At 35.0% G+C, this 17,924-nt stretch overlaps 5 protein-coding genes and 1 pseudogene across 5 annotated transcripts; all 6 read left to right on the top strand.

Moving 5' to 3' along the window:
* The first annotated feature begins 785 nt into the window (after positions 1-785).
* On the top strand, positions 786-2,533 carry LOC127365882 (olfactory receptor 6N1-like). Its single transcript, XM_051404438.1, has 2 exons — positions 786-926; positions 1,109-2,533. The coding sequence occupies exon 2, from the start codon at positions 1,232-1,234 to the stop codon at positions 2,162-2,164; it is 933 nt and encodes a 310-aa protein (XP_051260398.1). The 5' UTR covers positions 786-926; positions 1,109-1,231; the 3' UTR covers positions 2,165-2,533.
* A 32-nt stretch (positions 2,534-2,565) lies between these two features.
* On the top strand, positions 2,566-3,827 carry LOC127365885 (olfactory receptor 51E2-like; annotated as a pseudogene).
* A 60-nt stretch (positions 3,828-3,887) lies between these two features.
* LOC127365880 (olfactory receptor 142-like) lies at positions 3,888-6,752 on the top strand. Its single transcript, XM_051404435.1, has one exon. The coding sequence runs from the start codon at positions 4,891-4,893 to the stop codon at positions 5,821-5,823; it is 933 nt and encodes a 310-aa protein (XP_051260395.1). The 5' UTR covers positions 3,888-4,890; the 3' UTR covers positions 5,824-6,752.
* Positions 6,753-7,453: 701 nt separating this feature from the next.
* Positions 7,454-9,508, top strand: LOC127365881 (olfactory receptor 142-like). Its single transcript, XM_051404437.1, has one exon. The coding sequence runs from the start codon at positions 7,885-7,887 to the stop codon at positions 8,815-8,817; it is 933 nt and encodes a 310-aa protein (XP_051260397.1). The 5' UTR covers positions 7,454-7,884; the 3' UTR covers positions 8,818-9,508.
* A 1,584-nt stretch (positions 9,509-11,092) lies between these two features.
* Positions 11,093-12,629, top strand: LOC127365883 (olfactory receptor 4M1-like). The gene has a single exon (XM_051404439.1). The coding sequence runs from the start codon at positions 11,268-11,270 to the stop codon at positions 12,198-12,200; it is 933 nt and encodes a 310-aa protein (XP_051260399.1). The 5' UTR covers positions 11,093-11,267; the 3' UTR covers positions 12,201-12,629.
* A 2,692-nt stretch (positions 12,630-15,321) lies between these two features.
* On the top strand, positions 15,322-16,756 carry LOC127365884 (olfactory receptor 4M1-like). Its single transcript, XM_051404440.1, has one exon. It carries the CDS (start codon positions 15,373-15,375, stop codon positions 16,303-16,305), a length of 933 nt encoding a protein of 310 aa, XP_051260400.1. The 5' UTR covers positions 15,322-15,372; the 3' UTR covers positions 16,306-16,756.
* The last annotated feature ends 1,168 nt before the right edge of the window (positions 16,757-17,924 follow it).

The following is a 17,924-nucleotide window of genomic DNA, read 5'->3' as shown; positions in this document are numbered from 1 at the left end:
CATGCTTAACAACAACTGTGCTTTTAGATTGACTGTATATTGATATGATTTGATTTGATTTTCTTGTCATGCTGCCTCATGGGCTTACAAGACACACAAAAATAAATAAATACATAAATAAATTCATTCATAAATTCATTAAGACCTTAACAAAGTTATGGAAGTGGCATTTCTGCTTATTCCTCTGACTATGAATCCACTTATATATGGATTCAAACTTAGTCAACAAAAGTTTGAATTTAATTAATATCAGAAGGAAAAATGTGTCATCCCATGATCTTTCCTATTGGACAACAGGTTAGAAAACAAATCAGTTCCTTTTTTTATATCTAAAAATGAAAATTTGATGGCAGGAATATTTATCTGTTTCATTTTTCTTTAAGTTATTGTACTGACTGAAAGATTGTTGTTAATTTAACGCTCTCTTCATTTTGACATTAAAAGCATCTTATCTACATCACATAAAAATATTAATTAACTCTTTGTTCATTGCAAATGTTCTGTTATTCTGTATTCTCTTGTCACATGATGGCAGAAAGGTGCGTGTATCACATGTTTTGTCAAGGATCCCAAATGATCTGATGTTAAGAAAAATTTTTTACTGTTAAATAATCAAATAAACTGCCTAAAACAAAAATACTATCTGCAGTTAGGTTCTTTAACGTCGAGTGTAACTTTCAGGAGGATCTATTGGCAGAAATTTAATATAATATAGGTATGTTTTCATTATCATCTAAAGAGAACTGGGCGAAGTTTAAGCAAACATGCTTAACAACAGCTTCCATCCTAGATTCCCCATGGTGTTATGACTTCGATGACATAATTATGTGTGACAAGTTAAATAGGCTTTCAGCTTCTCCTGCAAAACCACAGGGGTTACCTGTCATGCCACAGACCACACACGGACAACATGAGGAACCTTCAGGGTTGGTGAAAAACACTGGATTTAAACATTTAATACAACTGAAACTGTAGCCATTGATACTACCTTGCTTATTGTTGATGTTGTTGATTGTTGATAACATATTATTCAAATGTTTTTAACTTACTTGTAATCCTCTTCCATCATTTATCACTTTGGAAATCTCTGTTCTCTCGTTTGGTTCAGTTCTCTCTGAATACCAAACCTTGGGATAACAGGGAGCTGCAGCTGTATCCTTACTGTTGACAGGATCCAGCTGAAGAATTTTCTGTATTCACTAAACAATCTCTGGTACTGTTTATGGGGTAAATGGAAAACAGCACTAATCCCCCCTATTTTAACCTCACTATGTTTGTGAACATAGGCAACTACCGCTACCCAACATTTGTCTTGTGTTTCCTGTTGTACACTTTTATTATCTCAGCCAATCTTGTCATAATAGTGGTAATATCACGAGAGAAAACTTTACATGAGCCCATGTATATTTTTATTATGTGTCTCTCTTTTAACTCTCTGTACGGCTCTGCTGGCTTCATCTTCAGATTTCTGGGAGACCTCCTGTCTGATACTCATTTGATCTCACGACCGGCTTGTTTCACTCAGATCTATGTCATTTACACCTATGCGTCTTACGAGCTCACCCTTCTAGGCATTATGGCATATGATCGGTACGTTGCTGTATGTCAGCCTTTACACTACCACAACAAAATGACTTCCAAGCTGGTCTCTAAATTGGTCTTCTTGGCATGGATCTATCCGGCCTTTTCTGTTGCAGTCTGTGTTTATCTGGCGTCCAGACTTCCACTGTGTGGCAATAAGATACCAAAGGTATTCTGTGCCAACTGGCCTGTTGTAAAATTGTCATGTGTCACTACTGTGCTTAATAACCTGGTTGGCATGTTTGTGTCTACAAGTACAGTCTTCCTGCCCCTGGCTTTTGTTCTTTATACGTATGCCCGTATTTTTCTCGTTTGTAGGAAACGCTCCAAAGAGTTCAAAGGCAAAGTCATTCAAAGCTGTCTGCCACACATTATTACGTTTGTCAATTATTCCATTACTGTGTTTTGTGATGTTGCTCTCAGTAGAACTAATCTTGAAAATATTAATCCATTTCTAGCTGTAATTTTATCACTTGAGTTTGTTGTGATTCCTCCTATTCTGAATCCTCTTGTGTATGGCCTGAAGTTACCAGAAATAAGAAAACTTATGCTAAGAATGATATCATGCTCAAAGCCTGATTAACAAATGATACCTTAGAAATAAGGATAACGCAATTAATCTGTGCTGTTAGTGATCTTATGTAGAGTTCTTTCATCAGTACTTTAAAATCTCTCATTTACACACTTGGCTGCAGCAATGATGTGACATATTAGAGGTACTGAATACCTGTGCAAACACATTTCTTTTAATATTGATATTAAAAGGTATTTTTTTCTGTTGATCAATGGAAAAAATCTCACTTACGGTGTATTCAGTGGTGTCACAAAATAAAATATATGAGAAAAAAACTCCAAGGCACTAATATTTTTCTTGTACATTTGGATTGACAGAAAAATAGTGTGTGATGAAAAGTGGCATTATGAAATAAAAGCATCACTGGGAAAAATGTCACTGTATTCTCTGATACTTCCATAGCTGGTGTCATGGGTCATTTTACTGGTTACGCTTATGCTTTGAAATATACAGATGATGGAAAATATTTAAGTTGTCTTGCTGTTTTCTCTTTCAGGTTAACTTTTAGATTAGAACAAAGAATTATCCTCTTCTTGTTAACATTAAAGAGGTACTTAATGATGCTTTTGAGAAATATTTTTCTGATTGTTGTCATTATTATGGATAAAAACCTTCATTAACCCACGTATATATCTACTTGTATAATCTAAACATTTAGATTAAATGCACTCAACAACCCGCAGTGATTTTTCTATCGTAGCTTTGATGGCATATGACAGCTATGTGGCTCTATGTCGACCTCTAGTGAACCGTTCAGTTATGACAAAAGTCTCAGTCTCCATCTTTGTGCTTTTATCCTGATTTTTCCCTCTTTATTGTATGTTTATGAACACAGCAACGTTATTAGGAGCAAGGTTATGTGGCTCACACATAAATAGGATCTACTGTGTTAACTGCTACTCTTGCTTGCTCACCAACCAAAGCAAACGCTGTGGAACACATTTATTTTTTGGTCTTACGTGTATCTGGTAAGAACGTGCAGATCATCTAAAGAGAACTGGGCGAAGTTTAAGCAAACATGCTTAACAACAGCTGTGCTTTTAGATTGACTGTATATTGATTTGATTTGATTTTCTTGTCATGCTGCCTCATGGGCTTACAAGACACACAAAAATAAACAAATACATAAATTCATTCATTCATAAATTCATTAAGACCTTAACAATGTTATGGCAGTGGCATTTCTGCTTATTCCTCTGACTATGAATCCACTTATATATGGATTCAAACTTAGTCAACAAAAGTTTGAATTTAATTAATATCAGAAGGAAAAATGTGTCATCCCATGATCTTTCCTATTGGATGTGAGCTCTCAGGCAACAGGTTAGAAAACAAATCAGTTCCTTTTTTCATATCTAAAAATGAAAATTTGATGGCAGGAATATTTATCTGTTTCATTTTTCTTTAAGTTATTGTTGTAATAACTGACTGAAAGATTGTTGTTAATTCAACGCTCTCTTCATTTTGACATTAAAAGCATCTTATCTACATCACAAAAAAATATTAATTAACTCTTTGTTCATTGCAAATGTTCTGTTATTCTGTATTCTCTTGTCACATGATGGCAGAAAGGTGCGTGTATCACATGTTTTGTCAAGGATCCCAAATGATCTGATGTTAAGAAAAAAATTTAACTGTTAAATAATCAAATAAACTGCCTAAAACAAAAATACTATCTGCAGTTAGGTTCTTTAACGTCGAGTGTAACTTTCAGGAGGATCTATTGGCAGAAATTTAATATAATATAGGTATGTTTTCATTAGTGTATAATCAGTGTTACCTCATGATGCAAGAAAAATGCAGATTAACTTTATAGTGCTCAAAAGAACTCTAGTGTCATCTCAAAGGCTCAGTGTGTAACATTTAGCTTCACCGCTTTTCCTTCCTTGGACCACTTTTGATAGGTACTGACCACTGCAGACCGGGATCACCCCACAAGAGCTGCAGTTTTGGAGATGCTCTGACCCAGCCGTCTAACCATCACAATCTGGCCCTGGTCAAAGTCGCTCAAATCCTCACGCTGCCCGTTTTTCCTGCTTCTAACACATTAACTTTGAGGACAAAATGTTGCCATAATCAGTGTTATTCACTTCACCTGCCAGTGGTCATAATGTTAGCCGTCGGTAAGAGATTGAATAATGCAAAAACAAATGAAAAAAAGAAGGGGAGCATCTTAACAAGGATAAAAACCTCACTGGCTACACAGAGCGTAGAGATTGTGATGTTTTTGTGACATACAATATCAAAAAACTGAGCACATCCTCTCTGCAGACACACTGAATGTACAGTATGTACTGTGAAATGAAGCGACTTTCAGGTGTGTGTTACTTACTATCTGACCGATTACTTGGCTGGTGGAAAAGTCCCTCTAGATCTGACCTTTGCTCATATAGTGGTGTATTCAGCACTTCTGAATACACCTCAGCAACTGCAACTGACCAGAAGACAATGGCACTAAAATAATCTATAGTGTTATTAGCTTCCACCATAACTCCTCTGAATGAAGCGAAACAGGACGTTTTTTAGGCTTAAGCAGAACTTTAGCAAGCCAAAATTAAACTTTAGTTAGACTTAGGTATTATCTTGTTTATTTTGGCTTTCAGAGTGCGACAAGCTGAATCGCCTCCAGGTCTTTGATTGGTTGGTTTGAATTCCCAGCTCGTGTGCTGCTGTATTCAGACAAGATATTAACAGTGAGATGAGGCAAAAGAGTTAATGGGTACTCAGCACAAGACATGATGGATAATGTTTCGCTGATAACAATATTTTTTCTTTCAGGTTTAAATGAAACAAAGAACCACAGGTTTACTCTCTTCTGTCTCACTTTGCTGTGTTACTGTTTTATTTTGCTGGTAAATCTTTCTCTTATTGTGACCATCATCTTGGATAAACACCTGCATGAACCGATGTATATTCTATTGTGCACATTTTGTGTGAATGGACTTTATGGGACAACAGGTTTCTACCCCAAGTTTCTCTGGGATCTGCTCTCTCCTGTTCATGCTATCTCTTATTCTGGATGCCTTGTTCAGGCTCTGGTTATGTATTCATACGCCTGCAGTGATCTGTCTATTCTAGCAGTCATGGCATATGACAGATATGTGGCTATATGTCGACCTCTGGAGTATCACTCGGTCATGTCAAAGCAGAGACTCATTAAGTTAGTCTGTTTCTCTTGGATAACACCTTTTTTTATTATAGCCACAAATATTTTTCTAACATCCAGAGTGAAGTTATGCAGCCCATATATTACCAGACTTTTTTGTGTGAACTGGGTTATTGTTAAACTTGCTTGTTTCCCAGCACAAACCACCATTAACGGCATAGTTGCATATATAACAATAATCATTTATGTCTTTCAAGGTGTTTTTATAGTTTGGTCCTACATGTATCTCATTAAAATGTGTGTGAATTCTTTGGACAACAGGGCAAAATTCATGCAAACATGTGTGCCACATTTAACCTCCTTACTCATTTTTCTTGTCACTATACTTTTCGATGTGATGAATATGCGATTTGGATCAAAGGATTTACCTCAAACCTTTCAAAACTTTGTTGCAATAGAATTTCTGGTCATACCTCCTCTTATGAATCCTTTGATTTATGGTTTCAAATTGACCAAAATTCGGAACAGAATTCTGGGTGTTATTACTTTTAAAATTAAATGATTTTTCTCTTACAAGGTAGGGTAAGTCTAATATTCCTTCAAAAATGCATTTACTTTAAATATTTATTGCACAATTATTATCAAACCTTCTCTTAGTCTGCCTTTATGCCAGATTTTATTAGACTGTGTGTTTTCTTTTGAATTTGTATTATTATTCTTTATTCTTCTCCATCTTTTATGCAAAAACAAATGCCATATTTCTTGCATTGTATATGAACTCCTGTATTCTGAAGTTTGAATTATATTACATTAACATTTGCATTTCTGTGTGTGAATGTTCTTTATTCTCAACATTTAGGGTACTGAAATCACGTGTTATTCTTTACTCTGTACTCTGTAATGGTACTGATAAATATTGATAATTTAAAATGTATGCTTTCTATTGGCTTTTTTATTATTTTATTTAATTATATACATTTTGCCAACGATCTAAGCAGTAAAGTGATTCATATTGTTGAACAGTTGTTTACATCTCAGATCATTTATGCTCTATGATGTCACAAAATGCACTCTGTGTGCTTCAGTGTCCCTTCACTGTTTGCTTGTATGAAATAAATGGAATGAATCTTAATCGCATTAAATGTTGTATTTTTTATGAACATTTCAATTTATCATAGATTTGGAATTAAAGAGCAAAATGAGGCAAAACTCATAAATGAAAGGTGTTTTTTCAGAGCGGCATGCATGTGCTCCTCTGTCAACTAAAACCACACAAACTGCACTTTTGGTTTTATTCTAGAGGCAACTAAGAACGAATGTGTCTGCTCCATAAAACGTGTCATGTCACTTGTCACTGATTATTAACCACCGTTTTCAATGCAATTCAATGTTATATCATGTGGCTGATGTAAATTATTTATAATGACTTATACGGAGTACAAACAATACTGTTGTGGTTGGCACACACAATAAATTATGTTACTTTCTTAATTCAAAGAGCCCTCCTCATTCTTTTTTCTCTCCCTCTCTCCTGCAGTACTTCAGTAATTTCAACTGCAAATTTTAATGTAGAAATATATATTTTATAATTAAAATGAGGTTATACCCATTATGTGTTAAAACTTTACTTTATATGTTTTAAATAAAAGTCTTTTCATCCTCAGAGTACACTTGATCATGCCAATATCATTCCTGATTGTTGCCACCACATTTGCCTACTGATGAAGTTCCTGACTTAAAATGTGATATTATGTATACATCAAATCTGTGCAGGCTGCAGTACTTTATAAGAACTTCTTGAGCCTCCACGGGTTTCTGAGGATATCAACGGAGGGCAAAACCAATATCTGAACTTCCTGTGATGGTCAGTCCCTCCAGCAGACTCGGATTTGTCAGTCTGAGTCAGAACATTTTTGCCAGAAAACTCTGAAATTCCAAGTGAAACGTGAATCTAGAGAGGAAATAATTATTGTTCTCTTTAACTTCTTTACTTGACCTTGTGCTCGTGATATAGATGAAAGGCATTCCCTGCTGGCAAACTGGATCTGGATCTGGATAATTGTTATAACAAATACACTTTCAACTCCTAACTATAAGTAATAAGTGTTCAAAATTCCACTTTTCAAGTTCCTTCAGGTTTTTGTTAATTTCATGCACTGTATATGGTAAATTGACTGTACTTATATAGCACCTTTCTAGTCTTTCGACCACTCAATGCCACACACATTCGTACACTGATGGCGGTGTCTGCAATGAAATGTGCCAACTGCTCAACAGAACGGAAACTTATCATTCATACGCACTCATACACCGATGCTCATACACAGCATCAGGAGCAATTTGGGGTTCAGTGTCTTGTTCAAGGACACTTTAACATGTAGCGAGAGGAGCCGGGGTTTAAATCGCCAACCTTCCGATTAGTGGCCGACCCACTCTACATCTGAGCCACAGCCGCCCCAATGTATGCATGTACAATAGACTGCAACATGCTGAAACAGGAGGATTACTTGATTGGCTGGTTTGAATTCCCAGCTTGTGCGTTGATGTAGTCAGACAAGATATTAATAACAGTGTGGAGAGAGACCAGAGGCTGTTCGGAACTGAGGTTCCTTTCAAGTGAAGCATGACGGGTAATGTTTCTCAAATAACAATATTTTTTCTTTCTGGTTTAAATGAAACGAAGAGCCACAGGTTTACTCTCTTCTCTCTCACTTTACTGTATTATTGTATGATTTTGCTGGTAAATCTTTCTCTTATTGTGACCATCATCTTGGACAAACACCTGCATGAACCGATGTATATTCTATTGTGCACTTTTTGTATGAATGGACTTTATGGAACAACAGGTTTCTACCCCAAGTTTCTCTGGGATCTGCTCTCTCCTGTTCATGCTATCTCTTATTCTGCATGCCTTGTTCAGGCTCTAGTAATATACTCATTTGCCCTCGGTGATCTGTCTATCCTTTCAGTCATGGCATATGACAGATATGTGGCTATATGTCGACCTCTGGAGTATCACTCTATCATGTCAAAGCAAAGACTCATTAAGTTAGCGTGTTTCTCTTGGTTAACACCTTTCTGCATTATGGCCACAAATATTTTTCTCGCATCTAGGTTAAAGTTATGCAGCCCACATATTGCGAGACTTTTCTGTATGAACTGGATTATTGTTAAACTTGCTTGTTTTCCAGCTGAGACTATTATTAACAACATAGTTGCATACATTACAATAATCGTATATGTATTTCATGGTGTTTTTATAGTTTGGTCCTACATGTATCTCATTAAAATGTGTATGAATTCTATAGAAAACAGGGCAAAGTTTATGCAAACATGTGTGCCACATTTAACCTCCTTACTCGTTTTTCTTGTCACTATACTTTTTGATGTGATGAATACGCGATTTGGATCAAAAAATTTCACTCAAACCTTTCAAAACTTTATTGCAATAGAATTTCTCATCATACCTCCTCTTATGAATCCTCTCATTTATGGTTTCAAATTGACCAAAATTCGGAACAGAATTCTGGGTGTTATTACTTTCAAAATTAAATGATTTTTCTCTTAAGTGGTAGGGTAAGTCTAATATTCCTTCAAAAATGCCCTTAATTTAAATATCTATTGCACAACATCAAAGCTTTCCTTAGTCTGCCTTGAGAAAAATCTGAGAGAAAGCTAATTTTGGTTTTCTTTTGAATTGTTATTCTTTGTCCATCAGGCTAAAAATGCTAAATCAAATGCTTAATTTAGTAGTAGTAGTAGTAGTAGTAGTAGTAATACTTATGAACTGTTGTACTTTAAACATGAACTTTGCAGAAGGCATATCTTTGCATTTTTACAATTTTGTCTTCGATGGTGGAGGAACTCCAATATTCCTTAGAAAAACAATCACATTAAATATTGCCCTTTTCATTAATATGTCTTTGGAAAAGTTGAACAGAAAGATTCTTTATTCTTCTCCATATTTTATGCTAAAACAAATGCCATATTTTTTGTATTGTATTTGAACTCTTGTACTTTGAAATATGAACTTTGAAGATTGCATATTTTTTGCATTTTGCAAAAACAGCTTTTTTTTTAACCTAATGGTCACACCAATGGTCATTTTTAATTATTTGTCTACATAACCCAGTTGTTTGCATTAAATATCTTTTGCACCTTTCTTTGAATTAATGTTGGATGGTCAGTCTTATTGCATTTAAGAAATTAAAATGAAAGTGAATGTAAATAAAAAACCTGACATTTCTCATTGTCTTCTTTACCATACTGGTTTGTCCAAATCAGCAGGATAGTCACAGGAAGGACTGTTTCCTCTGTTAATCATTAAATTGTCTTGTTTAAATGTGCTGTCTCACTAGAAGAGAGTGTTTTCCATCATGAAATTGCAGTTGATTGAAGACATACATGTAATCTACTATTTTACAGAACAGTCATGCAAACATATATTTATATATTATATATTTATATACTCCCAAGTTTTAACAATGTTTTTGTATTTAACATTTAAAAAAAAAAAGAAAATGCCTTGTTACATGCTTTGCTTGCTTTAATGAGAACTGGTTCAATTCAACTTATAGTCTGCCATGTCTCTATGATCCACAAATCTGACACAGTGATCATCACGAAAGCAAAAGCATTGTGTACAGTAGTCTGATCACATCATTGGATTCCTTTTCAAATGAATCTCACTCAAATGAGGCCTACTTGAATTAAGTAGGAGGCAACAACAATAGGCATTATTATAAGCAACTTACAGTATGTCTTACTTGTTTGAAATACATATCTTTACTTGTTGGCATGTGATTTTGTCTCTCTCAGGTTATGGATGTAAAATATAAAATTCATACCTATTATAAACTAACATCCCACCATTCAAGAATTGCCCCTTTAATGTGGTGGAGGGGTTTGGCAGGGTGAGGCAAATGAGTCTAATGCAAGGGGTTAGACCAGGAACAGCTCCAAAATCCAAATAAAATAGAACAAATTATGACTAAATATTAAGTTCTAAAGAATAATAAATAGTATTCAACTGAAATATTGTGTTTGACTCAGATAAATAGCATCAATATTTCTGTAAATTAAAATAATATGAAGTTGACACTTGTCCATGGAATATGGTGCAATCAACATGGGTGCTTTGTTTAGCTCTGGTGAACACTGCTCACTGGCATGACACAATATTTGAGTCTATAGGCAATCTTGTATTGAATAAAAAAGGGTTCATAACTGTTTTACTAGTACTCATCCATAGCTATGAAAGTGGCATTTACAGACTACTTGCAGGGTAAAGAAATGTATGTATTCATGTTGTAATGTTGCCGAAGCTATTTGTAAAAAAAGATTTTCTTTAAAAAAAAAAAAAATCTCAATCAAAGGCCACTAATGCACCATTTCAGTTGGGTTGTGCTCAGGCGATTACAAAGTCCATTGTCTAGGCATATATTATTCTATATATTTTGTAGGGCTATTTATGCCTTTAATGGATAGTGATAGCCAGAGAGTGACAAGAATCGGAGTGGAACCCACAGTTGCTGCAGCGAGGACCCAGCCTTGGTACATGGGGGACCAGCTCTACCAGGAAGAGTTACTGGGGCGCCCACTGCTGTCTGTTTCTTACTCCAGTAAAAAAAAAACATGTCCCTTCATGGTCCATCGCCTGACATTAACACATCTGCTAGCTTTATCCTGTTGTTCACCTGGCCTTGGGCTGTGTCTGGCGCTTAGTGATAATAATAAAATGATCAAAAGAAGGATGAAAAATGATTGGTGGAGAAATCCATTTTCCAAATGCCTTCTTGTTTTATTGTTGTTTCTGTACAGTGCAACTGTAGATTGCAACTAGGTGATACAAGATGAAAGCTCTTCTAGACTGTTGATTGGTTGGTTTGAATTCCCAGATCGTGCGCTGCTGTATGCAGACAAGATATTAATGACAGCAAGATGGGGTAACAGACACTTAAGCACGGACTACATGACACAGGGATAAAAATAAAAGGTTTTCTAACCATGATGGATAATATATCTGTCATAAGAATGTTTTTCCTTTCTGGTTTAAATGAAACTATGAACTACCGAATTGCTCTCTTCTGTCTCACTTTGCTGTGTTACTGTTTTATTTTGCTGGTAAATCTTTCTCTTATTGTGACCATTATCTTGGACAAACACCTGCATGAACCGATGTATATTCTATTGTGCACTTTTTGTATGAATGGACTTTTTGGGGCAACAGGTTTCTACCCCAAGTTTCTCTGGGATCTGCTCTCTCCTGTTCATGTTATCTCTTATTCTGGATGCCTTCTCCAGGCTCTAGTGATATACTCATATGCCTGCAGTGATCTGTCTATTCTTGCAGTCATGGCATATGACAGATATGTGGCTATATGTCGACCTCTGGAGTATCACTCGGTCATGTCAAAGCAGAGACTCATTAAGTTAGTGTGTTACTCCTGGTTTACACCTTTCTGCATTATAGCCATAAATATTTTTCTAACATCTAGAGTAAAGTTATGTAGCCCACATATTGCCAAGCTCTTTTGTGTGAACTGGATTATTGTTAAACTTGCTTGTTTTCCAGCTGAGACTATTATTAACAACATAGTTGCATACATTACAATAATCATATATGTATTTCATGGTGTTTTTATAGTTTGGTCCTACGTGTATCTCATTAAAACGTGTGTGAATTCTATGGACAACAGGGCAAAGTTCATGCAAACATGTGTGCCACATTTAACCTCCTTATTCAGTTTTCTTCTAACTATACTTCTTGATATCATGCTTATACGATATGGTTCAAAAGATTTCCCTCAAACCCTTCAAAACTTTATTGCAATAGAATTTCTTATCATACCTCCTATTGTGAATCCTTTGATTTATGGGTTTAAATTGTCTGGAATTCGAAACAGAATTCTGTGTTTTGTTAATATTAAATTAAAATAATATATGTATAAACTTCACTCCTACAAATTAAAGAAATTGTGTCTTTACTTTACACTTGATGTTGGTAAAATCCTGAGTGTATATTTAGAATTTGATTTCAACCTAAAGATTACATATGCTTAAATTAAAATGTGTGTTCTCTCTTGGAAATGTTAAGTGCTAAGCTGAATGCCTGTTTTGGGATTTATGTGTTAGGCTTCTGTTAAAAGAAAAAAAAGAAACGTGCAGAATACAATGCAGTGGTAGCATCTAGTATGTATTTGCTTTTTCATTATTCTCTGTCTCGGTTTTTATCTCTTATATGTTTTGTAAAACATGGACTTTTCTGTGTCAGTAATAAAGTTCAAAGTCAAAATAAAAAGAAAGATGCAGGTAAAGCAATAACGAAAAGCTTATGCTGTGAAATATCTGCATCATATTGTAAATAAACTGAAAGCTTTGTTGCCTTTTATTTTGTACCAGAATTTGTAGGCATGGTCTTATCACATCATTGCCTTTTTTTGTTTCATTGTCAGTGGTGGAGGAAAGTTTTCAGATCTTTAAGTAAAAGCATTAATACAGCACTGTAAAAATACTCTGGTACAAGTAAAAGTACTGCATTTTGAGTGTTACCTAAGTCAAGTATAATCAGGAAAATGTACTTAAAGTATTAAAAGTAAACGTATTCAATGCAGAAAAATCCCCTGTGACTATTATACGATGATATATAATTATTTCATTATGACTCAAGCATTAATGGAAATGCAGGATTTTACTCTTGTAGTTGGTTGAGGTGGAGCTAATTTTTAACTTCTTTCGGAAATTAATGTGAATACAAAACCTGAAATTTCTCATTGTCTTTGTTAACAATAGACTGATGCCAAAATAGAAAGAACAACTAAACATAATATAATATTCAACCTGTCAAATAAGATACAGATGGACTGGCAATCTAGAACAAAAATGTGAGGAGTTACCTATATCATTCATGGGCTGCATAACAAAAAAAAAAAAAAATGTATTCTCAATTTTCAAAGTAAACTCTTTAATGTTTCAGCTGAGAGAAGTTTGACCTTTATAAAAGAGATGACCTTTACCTAATTATTCACAGGGCGTGGTGGTGGCCATGAAGTTGTTTCTAACATGCCATTTGCAATCAGCAGAATTATGGCCAAGGGTTTCTACACTTTTGAGAGTCAAATATTTTAAGATGAGAGCTGAAATATTATGTTTTTCATAATTCATCTATTTCTTAATATAATACCTACCTTTTCACTGGTTTACAGCTTTTAAATTGAATATTGATCTTATGTTGAAAATTGACTCATTAGGGCATGGAAACACTCCTTTACTGGGGAATGTTGACTGTGTTGCACAATCCAGCATTATTGTGCTTTTATTTTTGAAGTGATACACAACAATGAAAGTGTGAATTGTGAAAAATACAAAAAATCAAATGTATTATGAATTAACCTCCTGCATATAAGAACTGCCACCTTAACGTGGTAGAACGGTGTGTGCACTCCAAACCACTGGAGCTGTGTTATTGGGGGCAATAGCTATTGGCAGGGTCGCACAAGTCAAATTCTTCCTGGACGTGGGGTTAGACTAGGAACAATTCCCAAATCCTCCTCACGTATCCCAAAATAGAGAGCTCAAGGCCTTTCTCCTGGAACTAAGCTTGCAAGAGAAGCTCTGTAATGGCCGGGGCTACACCAATGGGGCCCGGATTCGGCCTGAAGTGATGACATGGGGCCTCTGCCTTATGGCCCACCACTTGCATGGCTGCACTCAAGGATCGTGTGCGTTGCAAGCAAACACAGATGCCATAACTCACTAACAATAACTTACAATGGCTGGTAAACTGAAAACATTTACTGGACATTAAACTGCAACATGGATTATTTGACTAAAAACAACTACCGCTTGTTCTCAGCCTTTCTGAACCTTTTAAGCTTCATATTTTAGCCAGGATCTCGGGGTTCCTATATCATTCGGACACCATTTCTCACAAAAATGCAGACCTCTGTGACTTCTCTCTTTGGCTTCATGTTTTCTTTTTGGTAGCTTAACACCGGAGATGTGTCACCACGTCTCATATAACATGTAACACAGCTGTTCCTTATACCAATCACACACACATACATTGTGTAGAAAGCACCATACAGTACAAAGCTGCTTTGATTTGATTTGCTGACGTCACGATTGGTACAGAGGACATTGAGGGTTTCATTAGTCTTTGCACATAAACAAACACAGTGATGTAAACCTGGTCTTACAATGTGATCCCTGTTCATTTTTCCACCAAACTCTAAATTTCCCTGCATTTGGGCACAACCCTTTGGACCATGCATAACAAACACCTTGTTTTAGCGTAAAGTGGTAGGTACAGGGTGACCAGAGGGACTGCAGTTTCTGTGGTTGTGGACACAGAAACTTGGAACGTGGAAAGAGTTTGAGGAGACAGTAGAGAAGGACTGTAGGCTTCAAAGAGGCATTAGATGACTCGGTATGACTCTTTATTAGGTAGGGCTATTTTCAGCAGGGGAGGACCACTACTGACCCAGTCTAATGATATTTTCTGATGTTGGAAACAACACTTTTGGCAGTGAACAACAAAGATGATACGAAATGTATAGAAACTTAGCATTTTTTTAAGTACGGTGTTTATAATGGAAATCATAATGTTGCACTTTCTTGTAGTAATTGTCTATGAGAGAAACATACTAGCAGTGTTAAAAAAAAACAATTAGGGCATAAATTAAGAGTATATACCCACACCACTATACCACTGCTCACTAGAATGACAACATATTTGAGTCCAAGCTTGTACTGAATAAAGAAATAGATTATTATACTAGTAATCATCCATTACAATGAAGTGGCCTTAAGAGATTTGTAATTATGTATTTTTTTCAAAATACAAAAGGAAAAGAAGGTAAAAGTGTTGGTGGAGAATTCCCCTCTTATTGTTGTTAATTTTGTACAGTTCCTAAAGATAGATAGACAACTAGGTGATAAAAAATGAAAGCTTTTCTAGACTGTTGATTGGTTTGTTTGAATTCCCAGATCGTGCGCTGCTGTATTCAGACAACATATTAATGACAGCGAGATGAGGGAACATCCACTTAAGGACGGGGCTACTCACAGAGGTATACAGCTATACAGGATAAAAATAAAAGGTTTTCTAACCATGATGGATAATGTCTCTCTAATAAGAATGTTTTTCCTTTCTGGTTTAAATGAAACTATGAACTACCGAATTGCTCTCTTCTGTCTCACTTTGCTGTGTTACTGTTTTATTTTGCTGGTAAATCTTTCTCTTACTGTGACCATCATCTTGGACAAACACCTGCATGAACCGATGTATATTCTATTGTGCACTTTTTGTATGAATGGACTTTATGGGACAACAGGTTTCTACCCCAAGTTTCTCTGGGATCTGCTCTCTCCTGTTCATGTTATCTCTTATTCTGGATGCCTTGTTCAGGCTCTAGTGATATACTTATATGTCGGCAGTGATCTGTCAATTCTTGCAGTCATGGCATATGACAGATATGTGGCCATATGTCGACCTCTGGAGTATCACTCTGTCATGTCAAAGCAAAGACTCATTAAGTTAGCGTGTTTCTCTTGGTTAACACCTTTCTGCATTATAGCCATAAATATTTTTCTAACATCTAGAGTAAAGTTATGCAGCCCACATATTGCCAGGCTCTTTTGTGTGAACTGGGTTATTGTTAAACTTGCTTGTTTTCCAGCTGAGACTATTATTAACAACATAGTTGCATACATTACAATAATCATATATTTATTTCATGGTGTTTTTATAGTTTGGTCCTACGTGTATCTCATTAAAACGTGTGTGAATTCTATGGACAACAGGGCAAAGTTCATGCAAACATGTGTGCCACATTTAACCTCTTTATTCAGTTTTCTTCTAACTATACTTCTTGATATCATGCTTATACGATATGGTTCAAAAGATTTCCCTCAAACCCTTCAAAACTTTATTGCAATGGAATTTCTTATCATACCTCCTATTGTGAATCCTTTGATTTATGGGTTTAAATTGTCTGGAATTCGAAACAGAATTCTGTGTTTTGTTACTATTAAATTAAAATAATAAATGTATAAACTTCACTCCTACAAATTAAAGAAATTGTGTCTTTACTTTACACTTGATGTTGGTAAAACCCTGAGTGTATATTTTGAATTTGATTTCAACCTAAAGATTACATTTGATTAAATTAAAATGTGTGTTCACTCTTGGAAATGTTAAGTGCTAAGCTTAAAGCCTGTTTTGGGATTTATGTGTTAGGCTTCTGTTAAAAGAAAAAAAAGAAACGTGCAGAATACAATGCAGTGGTAGCATCTAGTATGTATTTGCTTTTTCATTATTCTCTGTCTCGGTTTTTATCTCTTATATGTTTTGTAAAACATGGACTTTTCTGTGTCAGTAATAAAGTTCAAAGTCAAAATAAAAAGAAAGATGCAGGTAAAGCAATAAAGAAAAGCTTATGCTGTGAAATATCTGCATCATATTGTAAATAAACTGAAAGCTTTGTTGCCTTTTATTTTGTACCAGAATTTGTAGTCATGGTCTTATCACATCATTGCCTTTTTTTGTTTCATTGTCAGTGGTGGAGGAAGTATTCAGATCTTTAAGTAAAAGCGTTAATACGGCACTGTAAAAATACTCTGGTACAAGTAAAAATACTGCATTTTGAGTGTTACTTAAATCAAGTATAATCAGGAAAATGTACTTCAAGTATGAAAAGTAAACATATTCAATGCAGAAAAACCCACTGTGACTATTATACGATGATATATTATATAATTATGTCATTATAACTAATGGAAATGCAGGATTTTACTGTTGTACTTGGTTGAGGTGGAGCTCATTTTTAACTATTCTGTATAGGACTGCAACTACTGACTATTTTAATTAATATTTATATATATTATATATTAATATTAATATGCTGACTATTTTCTCAATTAATTGGCTGACTGTTTAGTTTGAAAAAATTCACTTGGTGAAAATAATGAGAAATGGCATCACAATTACAGAGAGCCCAAAGATACACCTTCACACTGCTTATTGTATCCAACCATCAGTCCAACACTCAAAATAATTTAATATTAATAAAAAACGATTAAAAGGAAAAGCAGCAAATCCTCACCTTTATGTAGCAGTGTTAAAAAAACAAAACAATTAGGGCATAAATTAAGAGTATATACCCACACCACTATACCACTGCTCACTAGAATGACAACATATTTGAATCTAAGCTTGTACTGAATAAACAAATAGATTATTGTATACTAGTAATCTTCCATGACTATGAAAGTTACCTAGTTATGTATTTCTTAATCTGTAAAGTTCTTAGTAACCAAAGCTGTCAAACAACTGTAGTAATGTAAAAAGTATAATATTTGAAGTAGAAAGTTGCATTAAAAGAAAAGACTTTAGTACAAACAGGGCCTACCTCACTACTTCACAGTACTGATGTACATTCCACCACCACTCAATGTCATGACATAAAGTCCTTTATACAGACCAGATTTAAGATTTAATTTAGGCTTTTAATGAAAACATGTCATCAGAACAGTTGGAAACTAATGTCCTTGAATCCCTCATTTTGTCAGCTCTCATTCTTTATTTCCTTTACTTGATTTTTTCTAAAACCTTCTAATTTTACTGAAGGTAAGTCGACACTTCAGTGAGTCAGCAAGGCCAAC

The sequence above is a fragment of the Dicentrarchus labrax genome, unplaced genomic scaffold (genome assembly GCF_905237075.1).
Source record: "Dicentrarchus labrax unplaced genomic scaffold, dlabrax2021, whole genome shotgun sequence".
NCBI lineage: Eukaryota > Metazoa > Chordata > Actinopteri > Moronidae > Dicentrarchus > Dicentrarchus labrax.
Note: the sequence above shows the minus strand (reverse complement) of the source record. Positions and strands in the feature narration are given on the sequence as shown.

Excerpts from the sequence above, each read along its gene's own strand:
- LOC127365883 (XM_051404439.1), top strand. The coding sequence starts at position 11,268 with ATGATGGATAATATATCTGTCATAAGAATGTTTTTCCTTTCTGGTTTA.
- LOC127365881 (XM_051404437.1), top strand. The coding sequence starts at position 7,885 with ATGACGGGTAATGTTTCTCAAATAACAATATTTTTTCTTTCTGGTTTA.
- LOC127365880 (XM_051404435.1), top strand. The coding sequence starts at position 4,891 with ATGATGGATAATGTTTCGCTGATAACAATATTTTTTCTTTCAGGTTTA.
- LOC127365884 (XM_051404440.1), top strand. The coding sequence starts at position 15,373 with ATGATGGATAATGTCTCTCTAATAAGAATGTTTTTCCTTTCTGGTTTA.
- LOC127365882 (XM_051404438.1), top strand. The coding sequence starts at position 1,232 with ATGGAAAACAGCACTAATCCCCCCTATTTTAACCTCACTATGTTTGTG.